Source organism: Ptychodera flava, chromosome 20, assembly GCF_041260155.1.
Source record: "Ptychodera flava strain L36383 chromosome 20, AS_Pfla_20210202, whole genome shotgun sequence".
NCBI classification, from domain to species: domain Eukaryota; kingdom Metazoa; phylum Hemichordata; class Enteropneusta; family Ptychoderidae; genus Ptychodera; species Ptychodera flava.
Window position 1 is genome coordinate 36,020,173 of NC_091947.1, and position 27,420 is coordinate 36,047,592.

The 27,420-nt window shown below is 40.4% G+C and overlaps 2 protein-coding genes across 8 annotated transcripts in view; one reads left to right on the forward strand and one right to left on the reverse strand.

Moving 5' to 3' along the window:
- Window positions 1-2,031: 2,031 nt before the first annotated feature.
- LOC139120832 (fibroblast growth factor 8b-like) overlaps window positions 2,032-27,420 on the reverse strand; it is an 83,650-nt gene continuing 58,261 nt past the window's right edge. For 4 of the 6 annotated variants that reach the window (XM_070685411.1, XM_070685413.1, XM_070685412.1 and 1 more), the window contains 4 exons: window positions 24,127-24,163; window positions 22,703-22,886; window positions 10,144-10,250; window positions 2,032-5,991 (listed from right to left, as the gene is read on the reverse strand). In XM_070685411.1, coding sequence (XP_070541512.1) covers window positions 5,503-5,991; window positions 10,144-10,250; window positions 22,703-22,886; window positions 24,127-24,163 — 817 coding nt within the window. In that variant the 3' untranslated portion in view covers window positions 2,032-5,502. Of the gene's footprint in view, window positions 5,992-10,143; window positions 10,251-22,702; window positions 22,887-24,126; window positions 24,164-24,435; window positions 24,995-26,372; window positions 26,945-27,420 lie in introns of those variants that run through there. The other 2 variants (XM_070685415.1, XM_070685414.1) reach the window with 2 other exon arrangements.
- LOC139120831 (F-box/WD repeat-containing protein 4-like) overlaps window positions 25,288-27,420 on the forward strand; it is an 82,752-nt gene continuing 80,619 nt past the window's right edge. Inside the window, exon 1 of one of the 2 annotated variants that reach the window (XM_070685410.1) lies at window positions 25,288-25,396. Coding sequence is in view for 1 of the 2 variants with exons in the window: in XM_070685409.1 (XP_070541510.1) it covers window positions 25,643-25,650 (8 nt within the window). In the remaining variant the exon portion in view is untranslated. Of the gene's footprint in view, window positions 25,397-25,627; window positions 25,651-27,420 lie in introns of those variants that run through there. The other variant, XM_070685409.1, reaches the window with a different exon arrangement.

A 27,420-nucleotide genomic window follows, 5' to 3' on the forward strand; every position in this document is an offset into this window, starting at 1 on the left:
ATCCTGTATTGCATGTAGTGCTTTAAATATCATGTCATCGCACTGAAAGGGTTTCTTTTCAAATACACACATCTCGTCGTTCAAGCCTATTTTTAGAATCATCATTACCGGTTCCTAAACTAGCTAAGATGTAGCAGTTCCAATCTATATTTAGACTCATAATTACCGTTCCTAACGCATGTACCGAACCTTTGAACTGCAATTTTGCTGATTTACGACATTTTGTTCAATGTTACTTTCCGACACAAAACATATGGTTGTATCCATTAATCTTTAACTCTGGAGAACTTTCGATGAACTTGTTGTTTGAAAGAGAGATGGAGTACATAAGGTTGGCGTCTACATAATTCCTAACTACCTTCCTACATACCTAGTAGGCGAAGTAACAACGGAAGTCAGATAATTGCACGTCAATTTGTGTATTCATGTAGTTGAATGAATGACGATTTCTATAAATAAGTGGGCATTAATTTTTGTGTCCTATCGAGAAATAAATGACGCTTATCAACAATGTGTCGGGTGATTTACTTGGATACATGTAATACTGATAAAGTTTACCATTTTTTCATGTGAATCTACATGACCACAATTTCTTGTCCTTGCTCGAGATGCCATCTATAGCATATCTGTGTGATTGATAAACTTTCCGTACAAATGACTCTGTGCTTTAAGGTAGACAGCGCCTCGGGGACAGATGTTTTGACTAAATTTTACCATTCTTTTCTGAACTACCACTTGGGAGGATTCATTTGAAAGCTCTTAGTGTGAGAAAACATTTCAAAGGCCTTTAGTTTTTGAAAATTTTACTTTTCTCCATAGAGTTGACACAGAGACTGTGGCCATTTTGAAGTTCAAATATCGGTAAATTTTGGGTAATTTGTTTCTCTAGTACCAAAGCTTGCACAGTAACTACCGATTTTTATTCTTGATTTTGAAAGAGAATGCTTGAAAGATTCCTGAGAAGAGTTTTTAAGCCTTCAAGTTTGATTTTCGAGGCGCCTACTATCTTAAAACAGATTCAATGCCAGTCTAATTGTGTTTTGCAAGGAAAGTGATTTGGATAGAGCAAAATATGTCTAATTTCTCACATTTTGACAGTATATAGTTCATAACAGTGCCCGGAATAGTGAACGATAACTATATTTGCTTTACTATTTCTTCCTTATATATGCTGTATTTTTATTTATTTTTTCTTGCTATGGTTGCATGATGTTGTTGACATACATTTGAGCACATGGGAGAGGTTTTCACACCAAGAGGTGTTTTATACGTAGTTGCTGCATGGATGATGATGATGATGATGATGATGATGATGATGATGGTGGTGGTGGTGGTGGTGGTGGTGGTGATGATGATGATGATGATGATGATGATGATGATGATGATCAACAGGTGTTTTATACGTAGTTGCTGCATGGAAGATGATGATGATGGTAGTGGTGGTGGTGGTGATGATGATGATGATGATGATGATGATGATGATGACAGTGGTGGTTGTGGTGGTGATGATGATGATGATGATGATGATGATGATGATGATGATGATGATGATGATGTAAACAGACAGATGCATTTACTGTGTACTTGTGGTAGCTTTCTTTTCAGAAAGTTTATTCAAGCCGTGTGTACGTTTTAGGTTGCTCTAGAGCTTTTGCACAGATATTTATTGTAATTACCTTGATTTAATTTGATAAACAACATTCATATCGCGTATAAAGTCAGTGTGTTAGTGCATGCGTATGAAGTGACCCGATCTAGTCTAGGCAATGGCCAAACGTTCTTTACTGATATGCTCATTGTTGCTTTTGGGCTGGTCGCTATTTTTGTATCTCGTTTGCCATTTGTAAAACCATTTTCCTTTGTACTTCTATGGAAAAGCAGACCATTGACTGATTGAATTTATTAATAATAATTATGTTAAATAGATATGGCAACGGGATCGACCTGGGTAAAGCTACACATGTCATCCATATGTGTGATAAGAAAACATAACAAACGAACAAATAAACAATAGTAATCATGTTGTTTACATTGTGGTTGATCAAGTTTTTATTTCGTGTTGAATTTGTTTCTTTCCATGGCTAGACTTAAAAAGACATATAACAAGTAAATATTGAACTGGGATAAACATTTATTTAGCACCTTTGGGATAGATCGTATATTTAACACCTTCATGAGAATCGATAGCTTGTAAAAAGAAATTAAAAAACACAATACAAAATGGTACTGGAAGGAGAAAGTAAGGAAAAATTTACATCACGATGCCATGGACAATGAAATGATTTATAGTGGTTTCCCTGTGTCTGCTAATATCTACGTCCGGAGAGTGAAGGTAAATTGTATATACTATATACACGTATTGTATATAGTATATAGTAAAGTATATATTGTATATATATTCGGAATGCTACTCTCGGGTGTGAAAGGAACCCGTGGTTGGCTTTTTTGTTTATTAATGCTTTTTCCTAGAACAGTTAATTGCGTCTAATTACACTTCCATAGCAACAACTTGTTCCTATAGACTGCGCCAGCTGGCTCCAATTGAAGAAAAAGTACTATGTCGATAGGCCCCATAATGCCCGGTGAGTGACTTGACACCATGGTGCACTCTTGTCTGTAATGCTAAGCAGCTTTTGTGAATCAGAGTAACCAATGTTCTGTAGTGATTTTTAAACAACAATCACCATGAGTCGACGCAGTTGATGAGCCAAGAAGGTTTACAAAGAAAATGCATTTCTAAAATATGGCCTTACTTTCCCGGAAAGGTCATGTCATTTGGTCTATTTGCGATCATCCAAGACCTGTTGATCGAGTCAGTGTTTGGTACTAGTAAGTTTTCTACAGTGGCTGGCGGACACCTGAAGCAGGCTGAAAGTCTGCAGATTCATTGAAGATATTGAAATTTTGGACCTATGAATATTTGAAGTGTCAATATGTCACTGCTTTCACACTTTTTCATGTTCTACTTGAAGTTTTAACTTCTTCGTCATTGGAATTTGAAAATAGGTTTTCAGCGTCAGGAAAGTAAATATTCTATGAAAATGTTGAAGGTCTATACGATGATGACATCTCAAATTTGAGTTCTCGTCAACAATATGATGTATAGATGGAAACAAATCACGAAACTTTAACATTGTATTGCCTGTAATTCCATACGCTTTATTTCTCTTCTCATGCTGTCTTGTAGGTTCTATACAAAATTCTCCGCGTGATGCAAATGCAACCAGAGAGGAATTACTCAAAATCTGGCAGAGTGCACTCGGAAGCACGATTGGCCAGTAAAAAGTTGCCATGGCGTAATTTCGAAGATGAAGCCATGGACAGTAAGCATTTGATTTAGTTTTGTTGGATGGTATCTCTCTCGAGTCTTAAATGAGCTTTTGTCCTGCCGAAATTCTAACACTGCGTCAATCATAGGGATTCCTATTATGATTATGAACATATCATATTGTAATTCCTAGAAGGATCAGAAAGCTTGCATTTCAGTTGGCGATACACTCATTTGAGCACCTAATGCGTAATTGTAACTTGGCTGCTATTTATCATCGCTTCCATGCAAACCTATTAGTTACTCTACCAGTTAAATTTCAAACAGGTTACAAGTCTGCGAATACACTCGTACATTATACGATGTAAACACTGACAACAAGCAGGATTTAAAAGTTAACTAATCTGGTCGACTTGATGATCGCTTTCGACCGTTGACCAAACGTGTATGAAAGTCTGGTGAGCGTTGTCGTGATATAATGAGAAATAGAGCCAGCTTTGAGCAGATTGTTCTTAAGTTCAATGGTGCGGTTACGAAAATGGCAGCCGTAATGAAGTTTTCGTTCCACAGCAAGATGTTGCCTTCCTTTGAGTGTTCTTTAAAATCGAGGGCGTTTTGTCACTATCAAACTTGTGTAGCTTAGTTTTTCTTGAAATTACGTTTTCAAGAAAATTTGTTGTCAGATTAATGACCCTGGTCCGACGGAAGATTAACAAAGAAATTAAATACATTGAACAGTTCCTCTTGGAAGGCAGGTTACAGATGTATCTTAAGGAGATATTGGATGAAATAGTAGACATTATCTCTGTATAATGTCACCACATGCAACGACCCCACGTAGTACAAATCACCATGTAGATTCAACGGAAAACTACAAATAAGCAACAAAATACTCGGATTACATCTGTTGTTTGTTTTGGTTTTCTAGGAATGTCTTTTGATCAAGTGCTGGCCATTGTTTTACCTGTAAAGACAAAAATAATCTTACTTTGTGGAATTCTTTAGTTGTCTGTTACCTAAAGGGACAGGTAGATGATGAGTTACATTTTAAAATACATAGTATTTGCTGCTGTTTTGTAGGTTTCCATGATGACCATCCTATCATCCAATATCGGAAAGCTGAATGATAATCAAATGGTGAATTCGTAAAAATAGTGAAATGTTATGGTGACAAAATGAAGTTTCTTCAGTTTCATTGATTGCAGCCGAGAAAAATCGTCATTATAGCGGCTAAAGATGATTTTCAACAACAGAGCAAATTACAGAAAAGTACACAACTCTAGTAAACTATGTTTTGTTCGGGCACAAAATGGCAGTAATATTCTTTGCTTGTCATATCGCAATTCACGTGACCTGAGACGTGTTGCTTATGGACATCACGCTGTGATATCGTTTGCTACTTTTACAAATAATTCAGTCACTGCGGATGCCTTATTTTTTCCGACTTCTGCTAGGGTCCATTTCGTCAGTAGCAAAATGCTGACTGCGAAAAGGATGCGAAAGTTTTCGAACAAAGATGAATCGTGAAAAACAGGTTGTATACAACAATGACATACTAGTAATGTCAGTACACACATACATACGCCCGCCAAGACAGTCGAATCTACATCATTGAAGCGAAAACTATTGGCATAAATGGCGTATATTCCCTGGATTGTAAATGCGTTTACGAGAAGATAGCGAGAGAAGAATTTGAACAATTGATACCACCAGGTATGACGTCATCTCTTAGACTAGAGAGTAGCAGGTTCACATGCTGAATCATCAGGAAAACATGAACATACTGGAACAGTTGATACCCAAATCATATCCTTGGCCAGGAAGTGTCGTAGACGCATTATTCTCAATGTTTTAAATACATAATGTACAAAGTATAATACATTGCAAAATAAATAATAGAATATTTAAATATATAGAAAACTTCTCTGACATAAGACTTCAACACTTTTTGTCATATAAATTACACAGTTCAATATAAAAATATCCAAATCATAAATTTACACAGATTCTCCATGTAATCGATGAGACTGCAATAAACAGTTGTCCTTGGACTAAGGACCATAATGTGGTTTACATTTTGTTCAAATACAGTCATTCGTGTCACATCTTCCACGTTCACTCATCAACCCTTGAAAGTTCATCTCATCGCTTTATCTCAGAGATCATCTTGACAGGGCGCCCTCAGAGTATATTGCTACCATCTATTGGCAAAGTTCTACGTAAATTATCTAAGGCTACCGTTCTTTTCGTGACTTCTTTGCGCCCTTACGGTGCTGTCTTGACGTACGTTCTTTCTTTGGTCGCCTTGGAATCTTTTCTTTTGGCTGCGATGGTGTTTTCTCTGTTGGCTGCGATGGCGTTCTCTCTTTTGGCTGAGATGTAGGCTCCTGTTGTGACAGCGATGCACGATCTTGCTTCGACCGTGACTTACGTCTACCTTTTGACCGTGCAGCACGGCGAGTAGTCCTTAATAATTCCGAAAAAATTAGCCTTTTTCTCTCCCTTTCTGTTTGAGTGATTTCAGCTTCTTCCGGTACCTCCCTTTTCAAAAACTCCGTCCATTTTTGCCCCCTTTTCATATTCTGTGCTCTTCTGGAATGTCCGTTTTTCCCAAAGCCTAGGTACCAGTCCGGATTCCGCGCTAATCTGTAATGCGAAAATCCGGTCTCTGCATAAACTTCTTGAAAAGTGCAGGTATAAGAGCTGTCGTCTCGTCTTTTTCGCTGCAAGACAAAATATTGAGAATTTTCAGCACATAGTTCGCTAAACCCGTAATGAATTATACATCATGACCCAACTCCAGTGGACCGTTTTCTTAATGTGAATACCTTCATGCATGCATACCAACACAAAACTAGTTGACATGGCTGCCAGCATATACATCTTCGTGGTTGGTGATGCTCAAGTGAGATACGAAAACGAAGACCAAGTACTTCTAGGGTTCAATGCATTGAAGTTTTCAGCACCTATCATTTGGCACACTATTGAACGCTAATGCATATTGGCTCGCAACATTTTCCAATTTGCTGCGTACCGCTGCAGTGGTCGGATCTGTCTCAATTTAATGAAATGCACGCGCGCATGCCCAGTCATCCTTGTTCGGTTATGTTTTATGATAATGGCAGAAGCTAGACCTACAAAGTAATTACGAATCAAAGCTGCAGCGTTGATTTCATATTTCATTACTTTGAAAAGCCGATTTAAATTTTGATGAATCTTCACAAATACATTGTTCATCGGAATCATTACAAACACAATTCCATTCATCCTCGTCACGTACAGATAGCAGAAAGTGGAGAATGGAAGGCGACGGTGATTGTCATTGCTGTGTAGAAGGCTGTTTCAGTGTCAAAATGAGGACAAATTCGTTATTCTACAAATGAATGTTAAATTAACTTCATATCGAGATCATCCGTACTGATCAATCACCTTGAAGTTAGAACAACGTAAAATCGGTAAATAAATCAGGGTTTTCGACACAAATAAAGTCATCGATTACAAGTGAATAAAGGGCATTGAAAATACGGTGTTGTTGACTCGCCTTGGCAATACGTCTGGCGCACGAAGGGCTGACCCGTAGGAAACCCCTCCGACTGCACTCTTAGTCTATAAAGCTTGTCTGCATAGAAAGAGGTGGACACGGATCAAGAACAAGCGATCATTTATGAAGATGGAGCGGCCACGGGAGAGTTTGGCAGAATGTTGGATACGCAACGCCCTTAGCTTACCGCCATGATTTAATGCGGGTTAGTATACAGAAGAATTTTAGCAGCCTGGGGCAGAATGTTTTTGAAATGAACAAGGTTGTAAAAATAAGGTTGGCACCTGCTGTGTTCACCGGCAAGCCATCAGCTTCGATCCGCAATATCAAGTACGTTAAAAGATTTGTCTTATCACGCTTGCCCAAGAAGTCGAGTTATATCAACAATTTTTGCGGTGACCTCAGTAATCATCGTTGTTGTTGTCGTTGCCGTTAGGTAAAACGAAACACCCTGAATCCTCATCTGATGTCCATAAGAGTTGTGTCCCCATTACGTGAACAATAACCTACAGCCAATTTCTTCTCTACAACCATCGAAATACTTTATGCGTACTTTGATAAAATGTAAAACCGGCGGACGCAAACACTTTATTTGCTAAAGAAACACACGCGATCATCTTTTAATGATACTGAAAATATTATCAGAGTCCCTAAGAGTATATTTCACTCCCTTTGTGTAATAAAGTACGGATGGTATTTTTTAAGTTGAAAGAATAAGCCTGTTTACAATTAATTGTGAAGCAATGGGGGCCTATTTTTATTACTTGGTGTTACCTTGGGGAGTCTGTTTTGTCACATTATATCATCGTCTCACCTGGAGGGATCTAGCAGTTGGGAGTAAACACTTTCCCAGAAAAACAACTTTTTGGGGACGTGACTTTTTTGGCGGCAACTGTTTTCCGATAGCCGATTTCCTGCCACAAACACTTTGTTAAGATATCAAAACATGTGTTGCGAGACATGATTTTGAAAACAACCCAGTCTGAACAACGTGTTTCACAAATACTTGGTGTAGGTCAGCAATGGATTCAGGAGTGGGTTTCCACTCCGACTGTGTCACGGGGTAATCTGACTGACTATGGCTGTTATAAAAACATGTGGAATGGGTGAAAATTGCTTGTTTTGTTTTCACTTATGATCTTCGGGCAGAGGTATCCGCAATACTATCTGGCAGACAAAGTTAAAATATTCCTGGTTCTCTTCTCATTTTTCCTTTCCTCTGGAATGGAACGTGACCAGCGGTATGTAGCTGTCCTGACTTGAAAAAAGCGTCAAATAAAGTTGTAATGTGAATGAAGCCCTAAAGTTGTCTTGTGTTTTTAGAATGGGATACCATTTTGAATGCATTAGAATGAGTTGATATGCTTCGTTGGTTACAACTTTTAAAATCCAGTTGCGACTTTTTCTTTCAACAGAACACAGTTTCCATGCGTTAACTCTCTGGACAGAGTCATTAATCTGCGATAGTCTTTCTGCCTTAAAAAGCCCTGGCGACCGACAGGAAATCTCCTTGGCAACGTGGGCTAAATTCTGCCTCCTCTGTTCAGATAGAATTTAAACTGATTGGCCATTTGACAAGTGTGAACAAATACTGGTAACTGTTAAAAAAGCTGTGGTTTGTTCGCTTTTAATCACTATACTCACTGTAAAACGGCTTTTAGTCCCCCCCCCCGCAAAATGTATTGTTATCTTGCTACATTTTTGTTCAACGGCTACTTTCAGCTGTCAATCGGCATGATCTTTAGTGAGGCCACTTTTTTGTAACAGAATGCCACCTTCTCGCCTAATTGACAGCCTTCTCTAAAATTTCAGCAATAAAGCATTTGTTGCCTAAAACGTCGCATAATCTAAAAGGTGGTAAAGGCGTAATTACCCGCCATGCATAGCTTCTACGCGTCAAATACATTTCAATAAATGCTGAAAAAAAAGAAAACGCAGGGGGAGGGGAAGGGCGGACTCTGGAAAACAATGGGCTTAAATGAGGTCATTGACTTACTGATTGATCATGTTAAGTTTCAGAAAATAAAGTAACGCCTTTGCTGACAATAATCACAGCAGCGGTGAGAACGATCCACTGTTGTTCACAGCGTGCGTTGGTCAGTTTCTACAATCCAGCAGGTGACAATCGGTAGTTTTCGCTTTCGAAATGTTTTACTGCTGGCTGTTTGTTTCGGACTGACCAGGGAGCTGTATGTTGTTGGTCACTATGATTACTTCATGCACAAGAAACTGTATAAAACTTTAATGAGCACTTAAAGGTATTTTAATATCATATTGATCTTGCATAATAAGCCTGGTAAGTATTTCGTTACCGCTTAGACTGACTGCCCTGGTTCATGGTCAATGCAGAATGTCAAGGTAAAGTGGAGACCCCTGCAGTTAGCGCAGATATAGTGTGTTCTGATCGGCTGTACATCAGTACGCAAACTGATTCTTTGTTTATGCTACTCAAATGGAAGAATGGTCCAATAAAGGACGTAGAACGTGAACTGTAACAGGGAACTGGCCTGAATGCTGCTCCAACATCGGGTCACAGACTTGAGGTATATGCTTATCAAAAATAGCAAAGTACATTTGTTACCGAGAAGACAGGGTAATCCAAGCATTGAAAACCGCTGCACTGTGCCTAGGGAACAGAACAAACCCCTTTGTTAGCCTTACCAGCGTGTCCATAAACAAGTTATCTCAAAGAAGCCGTTGCGTAGGTGCACTGAAGATATTTTAGTCCTGTGTGTGTTTGTTTGGACGTTGACCGCGCGTCGAATTGTTCCGCAGCAATCTCACTTTTCGCGGCGACGTTCCTCAACCATAGGCGCTGTTTGCCCAGTAAAGCTTTGCTTAAATTACATGCTTTGAGGTAGTTTGAAAATGGTTGTATTATTCACTGACCTTCCAACAGCCTGCGCTCTTGATGGCGCGAAACATTCTCACTTACAATTAAATAAATATACCATCATAGAACAACAAACACAAAATGCACACAAACTAATATAGGTGGCATACCAATTGCGTCTGTTAACATTGCACGACTCTAATTTTCCTATCTTTGCGTCACTTGTGACGTAATTTCAAAACTTGCATTGGCAATAGCGTTCCCTGAGAGAAGACAATTTCCTTCTGAAAACATAAAATTCCGATTGATTGAACCTCTGGGATAATATTAAAACTGTGTTACGGAAAAAAACACCCACGCCCGTCTTGCACTATCATTGGCTGCCAATTGTTAGTTCTTGTAGCACAGGTGCGCTGTGCGTGTCTACGTTCGCGCAATAGATTTATGATGTCGCCGTTTATGTTGATTGAGCGTCACGGTGTAGATACTTCGATAACTTACCTTACTTATTACTTTTCCTTTATGATTCATACATAAGTACGACCCAGTCTTTTCCCCGCGTATCGTAACTTGACTTTCGAAATTATCCCCTTCTATTATTATCCTAGCTGTGGAAAATAGGACAATGAAGAGAAAGAAAAAAATTAGAAGGGTCAATATCTTTTATCTATGTTAATACGTCAGCATGCAAAACAGAATATGATCACGTTATTGCAAATACCTCCCGTACAAGTGCACCCCTTTCTCCCGACTGACCATCGTCGTTGTATTTCAAAGGTTTCAGAAACTGGGTCATAGGTCGAATAAAAGTAAAAACAAACAGCCAGACAGCCTCTAATATAGCGATGGACAATTCACGGGAAGATTGATCAGAAATATTGTGGGGGTCGGTCACTTTCATGGGCAAAAATTTTACACAACATGGCGACGGTACACACTTGCCTGTGCAACTCAAGAGTCAGGGTCAAGACCTCTAATTATCACCCAGAGAGTCATAGATCCCTTTACTCGTAACAGTAGAACTACCACAATATTCATTTTAAAGTCATCGACTTACTGAGACAGAAATCCTTCTAATATCTCGGGGAAGGGGCAAAAAGTGTGTTGTCTTTGTCAAAATAATCCGGTGAGAGACGCTCTCAATGTTGCATATTAAACAGTGGGTACCTTTGGTCTGAGAAAAGTGAACTTTGTTTCTGCGGTTTGTTGACTTCTTCTGTGAGTTCTCATCCCTTGTGCCGCTGGTCAAGGTTTATTATTTATACATGGTTGCCCCATGAGATTTTCTGCTGACAGTCGACTTGTTTTGTCTATATTGACCGTCAAGTGAAAGGTCGAGTTGGGACACCAACAGGGTTTATTTGCTACGTACTGCGAGCATCATAACCAATGCGAACTATGGCTATTCAAACCATTGCATTTTACGTCTGTGTGAGAGTTCACACCATGGTGTTGTCTGGTTCATTCACGGACATTTGCGACCATTCCAACCGGAGTATTGTGTGTGCTTGCTTTCCACGGTAATCAGCAATAGGACATCAAATTCGAGACACGGTTCGACTCTGAAGAACTCGTCCCCGCCTACAAATACCGATCGCGATAAGCTATTCATGAGGTCGGAAGGACTTTTAAAAACTTTCGGGACTTTTGCCGGAGGTTCGGGTCAGTGTTGCCTTGTTTTGGAGTGTATTCATTTGATCTCCCTCCAGGGAGTAGCGTTTTGTCTAATTTCTAGGACAAATACTGTTATTTTATTCCCACACTTGAGGTTTTTGAATTAAAATTGAGCCCGCAATAGCATGCATAACTTCGCCAGGCAAAATTCTTTTCACAAATCGTCTTTGTGGTGGCCTAGTCCCATGTGGCAACGTTGTTTGCGGCAATATTTCGACATTCTCGGGAAATACCAGCGCTAAAAATACGACACGATATGAAATAACTGTATTTACTAATAAAATTTGTCCTTGGAATGATCGACAAAAATACGAAAGATCGGTCTTTACAGGGCGACCCAGGTCGTTCAATCTACTCTTTCGGAAAGTGTATTTTCTGCGCATACCTGAGTGACAAAACGCTGCGTTTAATTTTTGTTTTAGTTTTTCTGTTTTCATTACCCGTATGTGAATACCAACGCCGAACGTACTGCTTTATTTTTGTTTTCGTTTGCGCTATGATAGCTTCGGGCAGAATCTGTGAAGGACCAAGAATGCCGAATGTCTAGGGTCAGTGGAGTGAGAAAAAAATGTCAAAAACACGACGCGTCTTTTCTTGAGTTTGCTAGGAGCGAAGGGAGGGGCTAAATAGTCTGAAATTTGAACAGGGTGTGGAATGCCCATCCTCCACTGAACGCTTTCTCCCCATCTTAGCCGTTGTTTGGCGTTGCTAGGTAATAGTGCCAGGAAGACAAGTGGGAAAGAGCTTGTCCGTCATCACTAAGTCATTGAAAAGTCGCGCACGCTGCGAAGGGGCAGTTATCTTTTCAGAGATGTTTGTGCTGCTGTGTCGACCTCTCTTTATTCAGAAAACACCTGGAAGAAAAATTTAATTTCGTACTCAGTATTCAAGCCAAAGGCATTTTCTGTAACACGTCAAGTTTCTTCCGCCGGTCAGTTATGGGTCTCCAGTTCGACTTCCGTTTTCTACCGATATTAACGTTTCACCTCTAACCGGCAAACCTTCCTGTCACTTAGATAGGGATGGATGGAGCAGGGCGTCCAATTTGAGTCTTCAGGACTATTGTTTACGCCCATCCAAACATACGTTACTCGTTATCTCGTGCACGTTTGTTTCTGAACCTTTCTGGGGGTTTTTAGCTCGTTCATTGCTTCGATTATTTTGTCGTACCAACTGCGCTTGAGCGGAAAACTGTTTTGCTATTCGGTTAGGTTTAACTTACGGACAACATCTCTTCGGTTCCGTAAACAGCGCTTAGATAGTTTTTGTAAACATACGGTCGTCCGTTGCTGCGCACATGTTTTAATAAATCTAAGAAAACGCATCCTCCATCGATCTCAGTGTGACGGAAAAATTGTCTTTTCATATATTTATCATTTCCCTGTCTTTTGGTTCATTACTTCAGCGCCTTTGATTTACAGCGTCCAGCTAGGCGAAGGGAACAACAAGCAGACTTACATCCCGATTCATATCATTTATCACGGTCCTGGCAATTGCACCAGAGGTACGTGTTGTCGATGATGGGCGGAATTCAACTCTGAAAATCTTTGTTGTGGGTTGCTGTCTACGACCAGTTGGAATATACCTGACAGCTCACACAGCCCACAATGGTACTTGAGGATCACGACTGAACTCAAACACTTCAGTAACTTAAGGAGGCTGCTGGAAAACAGTGGTAAATCTCCAACGTCCACAGTTTTAAATAAAACTGTAATAGAGCGACACAAAATACCTGGTATACTAAGTATTGTACATCTTGTACGACGGGAAGTGTGTTTGCAGCCACATGCTAGGATTAAGCTCGAATATCAGTGAATGTGCGCATTAACTTACATCATGACAACGGTGTGAGGAACAACAGTTAAATTAAGCTTATCGGTGCTAAAACTGTACAACTCGTCAAAGTCGAAACATGATTTCTTCCGCGTTTTCCGAAACTTACAGGCAAGAATGTAAATATGCATACATAAAGACTCCAAAAGGGAAAAGGGGCAAACAAGAAGTGACTTTTCGTTTGTCTTCTGTTTATTTATTCATTATTACTTTATGCATTCTGAGAACCTCGTGTTAAGTTTTCTTGCGGTAAAAGCAGCGCCAGTAAACTTGAGTTTACACAGACTAAACCAGCAAATCAAGTATCACAGGGAAAATATAATTGAACAGATGATACTCACGTCACAGTATCATCAAAGATTTCATTGTTGAATATTTTTATTGAAGTTTTATCACATTTGAGACAAAAATACTTCGATTGTGGACAATCTTATAAAAAAGGGGATGAATTTTCTTGTAGGAGACCTTCAGTCTGTTCTTCCTTGTAACATGCACATTATTACGTAATCTTGTAGCCTGTTGCAAATTTGAAGGGGCTGCTTTACATCGGCGACCCATTTAACTTTTAGAATGGGATTAGGTTTTTGTTCCTGTCTATTACATTCAGCATGAATCAGAATCTTGATGAGCACGGTGGTTTTTTTCCGTAATGTCTGCAATATAAGGCAAGTCTTGGATTCAAACATTTCCTGAAAATAATTAAATTAAGGAAGAACACGTGGAAATTTCCAAAGGTTAAGTGATGTCCTTGGGAAAGAGTCAGTGTTTCGTTGAAGTCAAAGTGTTGACTTTTGCAGTGTGCTTTACTGCTGGCTCATTAAGCCTTACAAAACACCCTAGTCTGAATCAACAATCAGGGAGCGCCTTGAGACAGGAGTTTTGATCACTGTGCGGTAATTACACCCTCAAAAGAAAAGAACACACATTGGAGAAATCTGAAAAAACAAACCAACAAATGAGTGTGTTTTTACTAAAAGGAGTAACTGACGCAGAATTGTTAGCGTGTCGTTGACGTTCCAGCCTATTGTTGCCGAAACAATGCGTTAAATTAAGTGCCTCACAGCCAACGGCAAATGGAGTCGTCAGAATAAGCGTACTCATTTTCCATCAGCATCGAATTTTACGGTCAACAGCACTTTCTGAAACAGGAATACTTTTCTTTTCGGGACAAGCAGGCAGAGCGTCCCGGTGGTCGCATTAGCACCAATGCCGCCGTCTTTTCCTTGTGTTAAATTGACTATGCTGAACTTATCACCTGCTTTTATTTCTCATAGCCTAATTAGCTCAAGTTAAGGACCCCGTCCAACGTTTTAGCATCAGATGATATTTCTGAACATTTTTCAGCAACGACGACACCTCTGAGATATACATTCGTAAAATTTATTTAAACATTCACAAAACGTCTAATCTTCAAAAGTAAATTTGTGGATATCCATTCATCACTGATTACCGCCTAACAAAGGTCATACATTTCAGACATTCGGTAGACATCGATATTTGAAGGCGCGGCAAGGTGGCTAGGATTTAATATTTTGATATTCATTTTAATTTGTTAGTATATCCAGACAGAGCCATTTTGTCGATCGGAAATGTCGACTACACTTTGTAATGTCAGTTGAAGAATGGATTAGAAATTATGAGTGAACTATCGCACCGTATCACTTTCATCATTCTTCCCCGTTGGAGTCCTCGGGTCTCTACCTCGACACATTTAAGCCGAGTGATGAAATACTAGTTGCCATCCTGATACGTGTCTCTTGATCATCTTCGACCCATATGTTGCCTTCGTCGTTTACAATTGTGGGCAAGTAGACGAGGTGTCTCAGAGAAGAATCAGTCACACGTTTTCTGCAAGGCGATATTGATAGAAAGCTCCTGATGGTACATAGGTAATTCCTCCCACGTGTCGGCTTTGCAAATCAGCCTAGCGGTGATTTGAATCAGATGTTCCTATGCCAGTGACATAAATCACCACATAAAATAACGTATGGCGTATTAAGCCACTGAAAACATTTTACTCCAATAACGAGTTTCTTTGCTAAAAACACCACTCAATCATCTGGAATTTACAGGGACAACAAAAAACCTCGCATTTTACTGAACAAATATCGACACTTCGGCTCGGTGATTTGCTATTACGTCACGCTATTACGTCAAGAAACAATTTAATCTCGGGAAAAGTCAATTATGAGCAGTCTACGGCTTACAGATAAAATTTGATTAAAATTTGTTGCAACTTCAAGATTAACTTGATAAGGAACCACAGTCAAAACCTCCATTTAGCGGTAGAGACATCTCCACACGTTTACATGATATTAAATACGCGTACTACACATAATCCTGCTATCACCATCCAAGTGCTGTAGTAAATAAATTATTCACATTGTACAACTGCGATGAGCTTTAGGTGATATTGCGCGTAAGGCATGCATCTCTATAAACTGTTGGTAGAATTTTCGTTAGACATGTTTTCTTTATTTCCCTCGACAGAATCACAATTGTACGTGGCGTTCGGAAATTACTAAGGTATCGTAGAACATGGGAGTTTACTGCGGCACACCTCGGCTGCAGGTTGCTTGTGTTACTTTTACTTTCCAGACTAATGCCCTTTCAGCTCACCCACCCTTTCAGCTCATCAGCCCGACAAAATTTGTTAAAAGTCGATATAATTCCTAGCATAGCTTACATCGATGTCCCGAAGACGTCAGATATAACGTCCTTACGGTTTACTTGCCATCGATTTGTTCACTGGCACATTAATTTTCACTAAGAATTATTTCTTAATAATATATGATAGAAAACGCTTAAACTGTTTTGAATGCTTTCAAGTTATTTTTAAAAATATTTCTTGGCAACTTTCGACAGGTTTATGGCCTGGTAACTTGATCTGACCAGCTGCTGTTTGCGGGTTTTTTTTCATTTTGTTATTGTTGTTCCAACCAATTGTCCAGGTCTTTTTCATGTAGATAACGGGCAACACATCTGAAAACAAAACCACTCGCTTGGGAAACGGTCTCAGAATCTTGACGGAGAGGGAGTCATTATCTCCTTTAATTTATCCAAAATAATGCAGCGACTCCATAATTATTTGTATTTTGGGACCCCACAAAGTCATTTGTTATTCAAACCTTGGTGCTTAACTACTTGGAACGGATCAGTTGTCTGAGAGAAAACATAATGTGTCGCCAATGGGTGGTTCGTTTTCTTAGTGTCATTAGTACTGACGGTAATTGTTCAAACTGTTGTAAAAACAGGGCTGTCTTTCGCTCGTTTAGCCTTGTTCTCGAGTTTACTCCTCTTTGCTAAAGAGCAGGCTCGCCGTCAGGTAATGTCTTGCACTCAGAAAGATCACATTTCTGTGGGCGGCGCCATCGCTTATGACAAGGAACGGCTTGGAGGGTTTCTGTGTGTGTGTCAGCGTTCATCTTTCGCAACTGTCATCTAAATTTCTCAGATACAATGTGTAGTGCTCATATTGCTGTCTTTAACATACTCTATGACAATCGAAATTATCATTGTTCATAAAATAGCATTTCAGAATTTCTATTTTACATATCTTGTAAATTTCGTAAAATTTTATCGCCCTACTATGATGTCTCGTGTTACATTGCTGCAAAAAGTAAAATCATGGTAACTTCAGGAAAACCAAAATTCATGAGTTGCAGAATGACGGAGACTTGGCAGAGATCATTACTGACCAACTTTCATCGTTTTATTTTTTTAACAACACAGACTGAAAAAAAAAATAGTTCTCTCAAATTTTCACTTGTGTATGCAGTACGATTGAACCGAATATGATGGAAGTGGTTTTAGCAAAAACGAATCATTGCTTCTGCAACAGTTGCAAGGCAAAGGAGCGTGAGAATTGCAATTTGACATTACTTCGACAATGGGAATACGTGATTTTAAGTTTGAAATGGTTTCACTATTTTCGTGTCCTCCACAAAAGAAACGATATGTCAGTTTATGTTTCTTTAAGCACAGCTAGTCACCTCCTCTTAAGATTCCTTTGCAATATGTTTAAAAGCTGTTAAATTCTAAATAAATGGATCTTCATTGATCTTCCAGAGACTATTGTTCTCACAGGTTTCTGAGTTTTGAAATGGAATGTATAGTGGTGGACGATCGCTTGGGGGGCTCCGCATCCGAAGAACGAATGGTTATCGCAACGGGCAGTTTCAGATGCGTTATAGTTCTTTGCAGTGTTAAAAATCATCTCATCCTCTTAAACCTTTTCCAAGCGAAACGTGATTCACGCACGGTTTAGGAGTTCCTGGCACATGTGTTTTCAGCGGGCCCAATGCTCGCCTCTTTATATGTTCACTTAATTGGTCTGTCTTATATGCTGGAACACTGGCCGATACCATAGTCCTAAAATGACGTTTTCAGGGCATTGGTGCTAGTATGACACACATATACACTCCCGTACATTTATCTATACACATGGATTCGTTGAACAACAGAGATTTGATAATGAAAGTGCTGCTATTTCATAATTTGCTGTAGCGCCTAGATTTGTCAGATATAAAGAATAAAATACAAGTTGTTCACAGATATAAAGAATAAAATACAGGTTGTTCATTCTGACGATGATATTTAGGACTTTATTCACTTTCTTAGACCAGTTCATCATGCAAAATCGTCCAGCTTTAATTAATCGCTATTCGCCGAAATAAACGTTATGGGAACATTGCTAGAATCTGCGACACTCTTTACACGGAGGAAAGCTATCAACTTTTTCACGTTCACTCAGACTGGGGCTATCGAACAAATCGACTTAGCCATGTGAAATGAAAACTCTGGGTATCAAAATGCACGATCGCGTTTCGAATAGAGAACATCTATAGAAAAAGGTTTAAAATTTGGTCGTATCCGCGAGACAAACTCTTTAGTTTTAGAGTAAAATGAAAACACACATGATACTGTTTATGCTTTTAGAATTTCATTTAAAAGTGGCAGCGATTCAGTTACACACCAAAAAAGCTTTCAAAGAAAGGCGATTGCTTTATTTAAAAGAATTTGTCGAACGTATGTAAACTGGATAATTTCGTTTCTCTTCATGTTGATTTTCAGTGGCACTTAAAGTGTCTTAAAGGGCCGGCGTACATGCCTCGGGTTATATTATTTTCGCCATGAACAGGCCTGAATATGGAGACTGTTCGTCAATAGCTTCAAGTAACTTCACGCGTTCTCAACTGGCCGTCAAGTCATTTATGTCCCAAATTTGCTGTAAAGAGCTCACAAATGGAGGCTGGTATTACAAAGCAGTATATGTTTGCGCTAGAAGAGTAGCAAGGAGGTTTCACTACGATGGTGGCCTTACCAACTTGTTGTACAGTTGTGACTTCACTCAAGAGGGGACGATTCGAGGAGATATTTTATTGCGCGCCGAGAGAATGTGCACACTTCAATTCACTAAAAACGGAAACCAGGTATTAATCAACTCGTCCTTGCTGACCGATTGTTTAGTGAGGATGCTGCCATCCGTTTCTGACTTCCCTAAATATACTTGGATTTCAGTTGCATTAGGCCGCAGTCAGGTCTTGTCCACCATATCTACAAATACCCCCTGGGGCTACGACAATAGCAAACCCGCCTCCGTGCGTGTACGGGGTAAGGTACATTCCCTGCACTTTCACCTTTTAACATAATTTATCAAGTCGCGCGCGTCTGTCCAGCTCTCTTGGGGTTAGCGGTAAATTTTAACACACATCACAGTGTGAAAAATCGCTGCACTGGCGTCTGTGGACAGGGACTCTTTCATATATGATTCTCACATCGTTTCGCAGATCGAAAGTCAACGCGTCTGCATCTTCAGAAAATACGCCGCTTCTACATGTACAGCTATTCTATCACATACGCAGCTGTTCTTGTAATGGTGTTCTTTGTCTGCTAGACTCTCCAAGCACTTTTATAGAGACAACAGGTTCACTCATGCGACAGTTAAGGCTTTTGCTACCGATAAAAACAGCATTTTTCTCTCTTTTGCGTAAGACTGGTAGCATTATGATTTGGGGGTAATACCAGTAGCGAAAACCTATCCCCCATACTCTGTTTATTTATCTTCTTTTAACAGCTTTCCTGCCGCCCAGCCGCTGCCAAATCAAATTCCTCTGTTTGACAAATAATCTGTCTATTGATAAATGAGTCAAAGATTTTCACAAGTTTTCCTGGCAGTACACAAATCCCTTGTGCTTAAACGTGAGATATTTGTCTCCTTGCTAAAACTTTCAATTTTCTTGGCTTAGAAACAAAGTTTCTGCTTGATTTCACAAGGAAAGGCGTCTTTCTTAAGAAAGTCTTAATTAGCATCACAGGCACTTTTATGTCACGGCTTATGAGGGAGACTTTCGAACCCACTTCTTTGATTGGTGAGCTTTCTTTTTACATATATTTGTGGTTTGGATTTAAAAGCCACCGTAACGGTTTACTCGGCGCAGCTCATTTATCTGACCTGTATCTGTCAAGTCAGTGGTTTGGATCACAGAGCACTGTGCATGAGAGAGACATGACGGAGTAATCAGACAATTCGCGCAATCAATCAAGAAATCGATATTACTCTTCTCATCTCTCGCTTTTTAAAAGGAAATGTAACTTTTCACCGTAGCCCATGATATACTTTGATGGCTGAGTATACGCTGTGTCCATCTTGGGTTTGGGTGGCCCTGGTAGAGGCTGTATGCAGTCTTTGACATCGTGTGAGAACCGCAAAAAGACCCCGGAAAGTGAAATGTCTTGATCTTCCTCAGCCAGCCATCAATTTTGGGCAATTTTAGAGGAGACTCCCGGATGTTAATAATGAGCTCTGTCACAGAGGCCTAGCCATGCATAGTTCACAAACTTCGACCACACAGTCGGCCAACCAACTCGCCTAATCAATTCACTTGGTGAATGGAGGTCGGAAAACAAATCTTTGTTATGCAGAAAAGTTACAAATTTATCTAGATTTAACGATTGAAACCACAAAGAGGCACATTAGAAACGTAGAGGAGCGACCTCCCCTGTGTGGTCCTTAGTTTGTCACCTTTTACAAAAAGGAACGGGCTGTAAAAAGTCATTTTTGCAGAATATAGACAAGGGAAATGCCAATGGCTAAACCGTATGGAGATCGTGAATGAAACAAACTCTTGTGGCGGGTGTAGGAACAGTTGTAGTTGCCTTCCTTAAGCGACGCGCAATCTTCAATTTCCAGGTCATACGATACCTGATATGTGGAAAGTTTGAACCAAAATATGGGAAGTGAACAACATTATGTATAGAAGTTTTTTTTCCAATAAGTATGAGAAATGTATGGAGACTTCTCTGATGGCTGAGGGGTAATTTCGTGATTATTTGTATATATATGGACGAGCTCGTATCTCCTTAAATATATTCAATTATTAATCTTTAGATAATGCAAAATCACGCACGCCGTTGTAATATCGATACATTTCGGTATAATTTTTAAACAAGGTAGCCAAACAAATTTTGTCTTCTCCTTTAAAATGTGGTACACGCGATGATTTGCAGCTCTCTTCGTAAGAGTTGCTCTAAATGAAGAGTTGTTCAAAATGAAACTTAGAGATATCCACAGGGTTTACCAAATCATATAGTTTCTTAGTAAGCCTCTGTGTACACATCACTGTCGTTTTATTGCCTTGTCTTAACTACTTAAGGTTGTCCTTCAAAGCAAACATTTGCCTTTCGATTGTGTATCCCATTCTCGTGTAGAAATGCCACCATGCCTTTATAACAGACTGAACCAACAACAGGTAATACAATTCCTTTATCTTCAACACGACGTTCACCAGTGTAGTTAAACCACTTGTTTGATTCCACACAGTGTGAGACCCAGGTGACGTAATCTTACACCAACTTGTCGATGCAGGCCAATAAAAATGACGGGTGGTTGCAAGTTCTAGTTCTTTTTCAACGACCCTGCAAGTCACACTTACGACATTAGTACGTTCTTCTCCTTCTCCTTCAAGGACTGCGATCGGCGCTTTTCTTGATAATTGTATATTTTTGTTTTCGAAGTCGAGTGCATGTGTCAATCATCGCCTACTAAAGGGAGTTGTTTGTGGACTGCGAACAACTGACTCGGTCATCTCTTGTCACTTGCACTGTTAACACAAGCCTGTTTACATGTTTTCTGTAACCCGTAATATTCGCTCATTGGTACGCCCTTCTCCATTTGCAAACATCTAAAGCCGAAGATTTATCTTGAGCTCACGTACCGCTGCCAACCCCTAAAAACCGAAACATCACTGACCGTAGCCCTTCTTAGCATGCTGCAAGAAATGTACTGTATACAACTGACGTCAATATTTTAGACCAATCGAGAGTTCAATGGTACACAACTTTTTGTCTTTCCTATCGCAGTGAAAAACATAGCGATCCACACAGCGTTCTCACGCCGTCTCAAACAACTACGAGGCCATTGTCTCCGTTCGACACGTTTCTTTTACAAAACTTTTTTCCTAGGCTGTGTTTGCGGTCAACTTACATTATAAAAGAATTCTTCGACAGTAATAAATGAATAGGTTGGCATTTTACAAGGATGGACAAGAAAATTTTGGACGCTCCAGCTAACACGACCTGGAGCAGGGCCACTGTTGGTATGTGTAGAAATAAACCCCACTATTTAACGTGCATCAGCCTAACAATTACATTGAAATAGCTCCATAAACTGACATCCTTAGCTGTTAAAAGACGAAAAATATCCAACTATACATCAGACATTTTTGTTGATTCACGTGGCCCGTATGATCGTTTAACAGTGACTTTAGTCATCGAGGCAACGAAACGTTTGACGTCATGTGACTCCTACTTCATACAACGGGGGAGAATATCATCCTGAGATTTTGTCATTTCACTTGGATACGCCAATTGGGAATTTGTCGACTGAGGGCTGAAATTCTTTTATGTGACATGTGTACTACAGGGTATAGCAGACAAGCTGGTCTTGAAAGCGGCTCACTTTAAGTTGCTGCTGGCCATACAAGATTAAATGTCCCTGGCTGAATGCGTCCCATTAGACATAAGACGAGTGGGCTCTTCTCGATCACAATGGAAGCGCCGTCATAGTAGGACCAACTAAATTGGAAAACACCCATTCGCCAAATTGGAGACACCTACTTTCTTAAATTAAAACACCCCTTTGCCCCGACTCAGCCTCTGATTCTATAAGAAACGACACTAAGAGAGTCAACGGTACATTGTTCGCACTTTTTTTCGCTGCGTCTCCCCGACAGTGTTATTCTCTTTCTGCCCGACCTGAGCCGTACCCGCGACAGCTCCGTCATATGTTTCACCCTTGGTAAAAGGAAATGACACCGCGGCCACTTGAAAAGCTCTGCATCACTGCGAAAGTTTATGACAAACTGGCAACCGATATAAAGCTTTGAGCTGCCCTTCTGGAGAGCCTGGGGCAGCTCTGTACGGATAGTCTCTCCAACTTTTCAAACCGACCAGTGGTATAGGTTACCAGACTACACTTTCAGGTCTATGTTTGCCTGGCGCAAGGTTAGCCAAGGGAATTGCAGTCATAAGCAAGAAATGGCAATAAACCTACCGTAAACGTCTCCATTTTCGCCGTCGGCGTCGACATTTTTCCCGTATATCCTGACGTGTTTTTGGCTAGCCTTGGAATATAATTGAACGGTGCGTTCCACACCTCTGCTTAACGTGTCGGGTCTCCCCATTGTCTCTTTAACATACTTAGTAAAACCGTCGGAGTCGGACAACTGTATTGATTCCTGAAACAAATATGAGGAAGGGGATGTTTTTGCTCAAAATATTAATATTGATGGTTAATAAGATAGATATTTTCCATGCCATGATTTAGCCACTTCCAATGCGACTGTGTACGGCTGACCTTGGGTCTTTGTGCCAACGTCTACTTTGCGTGTTGAGTGGGAGGTGTCCTGATCTGATTAAACCCCTTTTCTATCACTATACTATCTATACTTCTTTCGTCTGACACAACTTTTTATAAAATGGATATTTTGATGATCCAGTTTTCCCTGTCGCCGATTGTTTTGAGTTGTCGACATCGGCGATAGGTCTTGGGTGTTGTACTTAATTACCGCAATGAATTATTGCCCTGCAGTAGCGTTCCCACCTTGTTTATAGGTGAGGCACTAAGGTCGTCTTGAAATATCAAACACACTTGTCAGCCAATGTCACTGTCAGGATAATCGGGTCACTAGACTTTTAGATGTTCTACATAGAAGCTGCGTCTGTCCAATGAACGGCAATGCACCTCCCCCCCGCCTCAAATGTGAGTGCGTCTGTAACAACCAACCTGCCTGGTAGCTTCCCTTTTTCTCAAAGGCCAAGTTTCCGAATTCAGTTGAATCTCAAAGTTTCTCAATAGACCTCGATCAATAGGACAAATTCAGAGATCAAAAGTTGAAGTAAATAAACCATCTCTGGAACTAAACATGACCTTTCATGCGTACGATGAGTGAGTTTCTGGCTAGACTCAATGAAACAGATACCACTTTCATGTCAATACTTCAACTTTCTTACACAGTGGCATTTTTTTAGCCAGTAGTTTGCTCAGCTAATCATGTTGACTGAAGCGTTACCCGGATTTTTCGCCCCATCTGCTTATTAAAATATCACAAGGAGGGTAAAAACTTCAAAAGATTCAATGTACATAAATGGCAAGACATACATCGGTCAAATGTTTTTGATATTCACTCGTCCGAAACATATAATTTACAAAATCATAGAAGATTGAATAAGAGTGTAGATACAATTGATATTATCCTTTTCGTCGAGTCAATCATCCAGGAAAATAATATCAACAACAAATGAGAACAGATTAAGGGCATCGCGTAATTGGTGTTTCGGCATACAGGTACATATATCGAGACTCGTGTGACAGCACTGCCTGGGGAATTGGCGACAGTGAGCCGCCTACACTTAAAACACAGGTAAACGATAAGCCAATCCATCGAGCTATTGGAAATTCAAAGACGTCATGCTTACCTGCAAGTGCCAACACCAGAGAAGTACATGCAAAAGCCTGCAATTAAGATGAAACCATAAGAAAAATGCATTAGCTTTATCTGCATGCACTTATTTAGCAAAAGCTGTCATCCTCAATTACAGACCACTAAAATATTGTAAAACTTTGTATATAGATCTGAATTCATACCATAATGTGTAACATAGTATTAATTAAGATGTATAAAAGGCTTAAGGTAAGGCTTTGGATTCCATGGCAGACAACGTGCTGACGATGTAATTCACTGGCACAACTGGACAATTCACATGTAATGCTGTAGATATACGTACAGACTCAAGCAGCGATGGCGTAACATAATGGACACGGACGTCCCTAAGAGCAGTCCCGGTATGGGAGTCAACCATACGATGTCGGTGACCGGGACTTCTCTCCAATCCCACACCTCAACTTTTCGTATCCGATGTGAAACCAGCGACGGACGATGGTTTGTGTGCACAGAGCTAGCGTGTACAAACACCAATGATAATAGGTCCAATATTTGCATATGGGATGTTCAATGACTACGTTTGAAGTCGCTTAAATGCTCGATAAATCATCCTCTTCCGACAAAGCAAGTCCGACCTCTCGTCCTATCTAAAAATTCGCAAAATTGCTTTGGAAAATCCCGTGAGTACACGCACTGCTACCGTCAATTCCCTGGTGTCAATCTTCTAGCTATGGGGGCACCAAGCATGAAGGTTTGAAAAACAAAAGGCAGCGAGCAAAAAAAACCCAGAGCTTTATGCATGGGTGGCAGGCACCCTTTAGCGGAACTAAGCCACGACTGCACGTTGATCTGTTCACGGGACTGCAATTTAAAAGCGCACTCGTAAGACCTCTTTACAAATTGGAGGGGGAGGCCAGACTCAACAATTTTTAGTCTCGTTATGAGGGACAATCCAAGTGACCGATATGGGTGGGACCTTCCTCCCAATTGGCACCTGTATTCATGTTAATTAGTTTGATTGACTGGAACCTAGGGTTCATTAATATGCCGCAGAAGAGTTGCTCAAACAGTTCACAAGGTAATTGACTCGTGTTCCCTCGTACGTAATTTGTAGGAGAATGCGATCCAATTGTTGGCCGTTTTGGCAAAGCTGTGAATATCGCCAACTCGTTCCAGTGCCGAAAGCGACAATTAAAGGTGAAATTGAATTCTGGAGAGTACGAAGGGAAGCCAGAGGCGAACCGTGTATAACGGACTACAATTATTGCAAGGTTGCAACTTTATTCACTGAGTATTGAACAAAGGTAAGGCAAAATGCCTTCTCTCACATCACGGTACAAGTGTGGCTATAGTATGTAACTCAGTTGTATTCCTGCAGTATGTAACACTGGTGACATCGAGTTCGTCCGATACATCCGATTGGTGTGACTGGAATACCTTGTTTGGGAGACAAAAGGAGAATAAAACACAACCACGGTATAGTCGCGCCACCACACTGTGAAACGTTGAGGTATTCGTTTAAAGCCATGCCAGCTGCGTTATCGTAGATCATGATCAGGTGAGAGCGGTGATACGCATGTATTGTTCGTAACAGAGGTGTTCGTTGGTTACAGTGTGGCGCTGTCATGCTATTAGCGATCAGTGTCTCCCCATAACTAATGCGTATTTGCGCGAGTTTTTGATTGTAATGGCTTTCGCAAGACGGAAACTTTCACTCAACATAACCATTGAAGTGCTCTCTCTCTATCCCCGTAAAAGAATTATGCATATTGGAAGTTGATAAGTTAAGGGTTTTAAGGCAACGGTACAATGGCATACAAAAAAGAGCAAGTAAAATATTTTCACAAAGGGGCTTTCTGGGGGAAGGGTTATTCTTCTAGCCTAGTGTGAATATCCAAGTTACCATTGCTGTCCGGCACACTATGCCTAATCTGCCTAAAAACAACAATCAAAGAGGGTGACATTTCCTGTGCCGAATTATTTGATTGTCCCTCCAGTACTGACCAGATAGCGCTTTGTGCACAAATAGTGCGCTACTGGAAGTGTCTTCCACACCTGATCACACAGTGGCGCATTTCCTATCTCAAGTACGTTCTAATTACACCACTACAATTCAACAGACACTTAAACAATGTCAAATAACCAGAAATATACCCAGCTCCTAAGATCCTAGCGAAGAAAGTAAAGGTGCCGCAAATGGAAGGAAGGATTGGTCGATCATGGTTCTGAGATGAAGAATGCCAAATGACGGTTAACACATCGTGATGGAAAACAACTTACAGATGTTTAGCTGGTAAATTCATGTCTTCGGTGAGTGCCGTTTTCCGTACGTACGCATCGCAGGGTGTATAATTCCGAACTAGCGATGATGGGTGACTTCAACTTATAGTCCTTGGTAAGTTCCGAGTCCTATTAACTCTGTGGTTTACCTGCCGCTCGTTTTCCGCTGGAAGTTGTCCATTAAAAAACAAATTCACACCTCGTCGTCTGAAATCTTACACTGTGTGAATCTCACACTGGTGTGGGGACCATGATGATCGCCAGAGCGTTTCCTCAGAGTGGTGACGTGTGAGCTTCAAGGAATGCTTCCAAACGTCTGGGAAACACTAACGAATCCTAACAATGGTTTTGGCGAATTTCACTTGCCCACCTTTCGTCGACCATTTTGTGTATAATAAATTCCGTTGAACTAGAGCTTTGCTATGAAAATGGACATGTGTGTGTAAACTCGGCGAAAGGGACCATACACGCGACGTACATTTTACCAAGACAAAGGTTAAAGCAGTAAGGGTTGGAGACGGACGGCTCCTTTTTTAGGTTTGAGCATGTTCATCATTGTAATCTGCAAGCCACAAAAGGTATTTTTGGTATTCCGCGCTTTGAATGAATAGGGCCATACCATTCGCTGACTGAATGTAACTACCCCGCGGGGGAGACACTTTGCGAAAACACACAATTTAATGTCGGCATAATCAGCGAACCTTGCTCGGTTGTCTGCCCGAGTACCATGGCCAGTGCAGTGCAGAAAGGAACGAGCGCGCTAATTTACCATCCAAAGCACATAACCAGCAACACCTGATGTCTTCCATTGGGCGGTACACCTAAGATGAAACGTCCAGAGGCAAATGTTCTACAGACTCTCTCTGCCATCCAAGACTGAAGTGTCTCAGTTCTTTCACCATATGACAGCTGTCCATCAAAACAGGGCACGTGTTACATTGTTTTTGTTACCTCCCCGGTCGCTGATTTGCAACTTTTCGTTTTCAAACTCTAGTTTCAAAAACGTTTTGCTGTTGCTGTGTTTCTTGGCCCAGCTGCTCTACATACT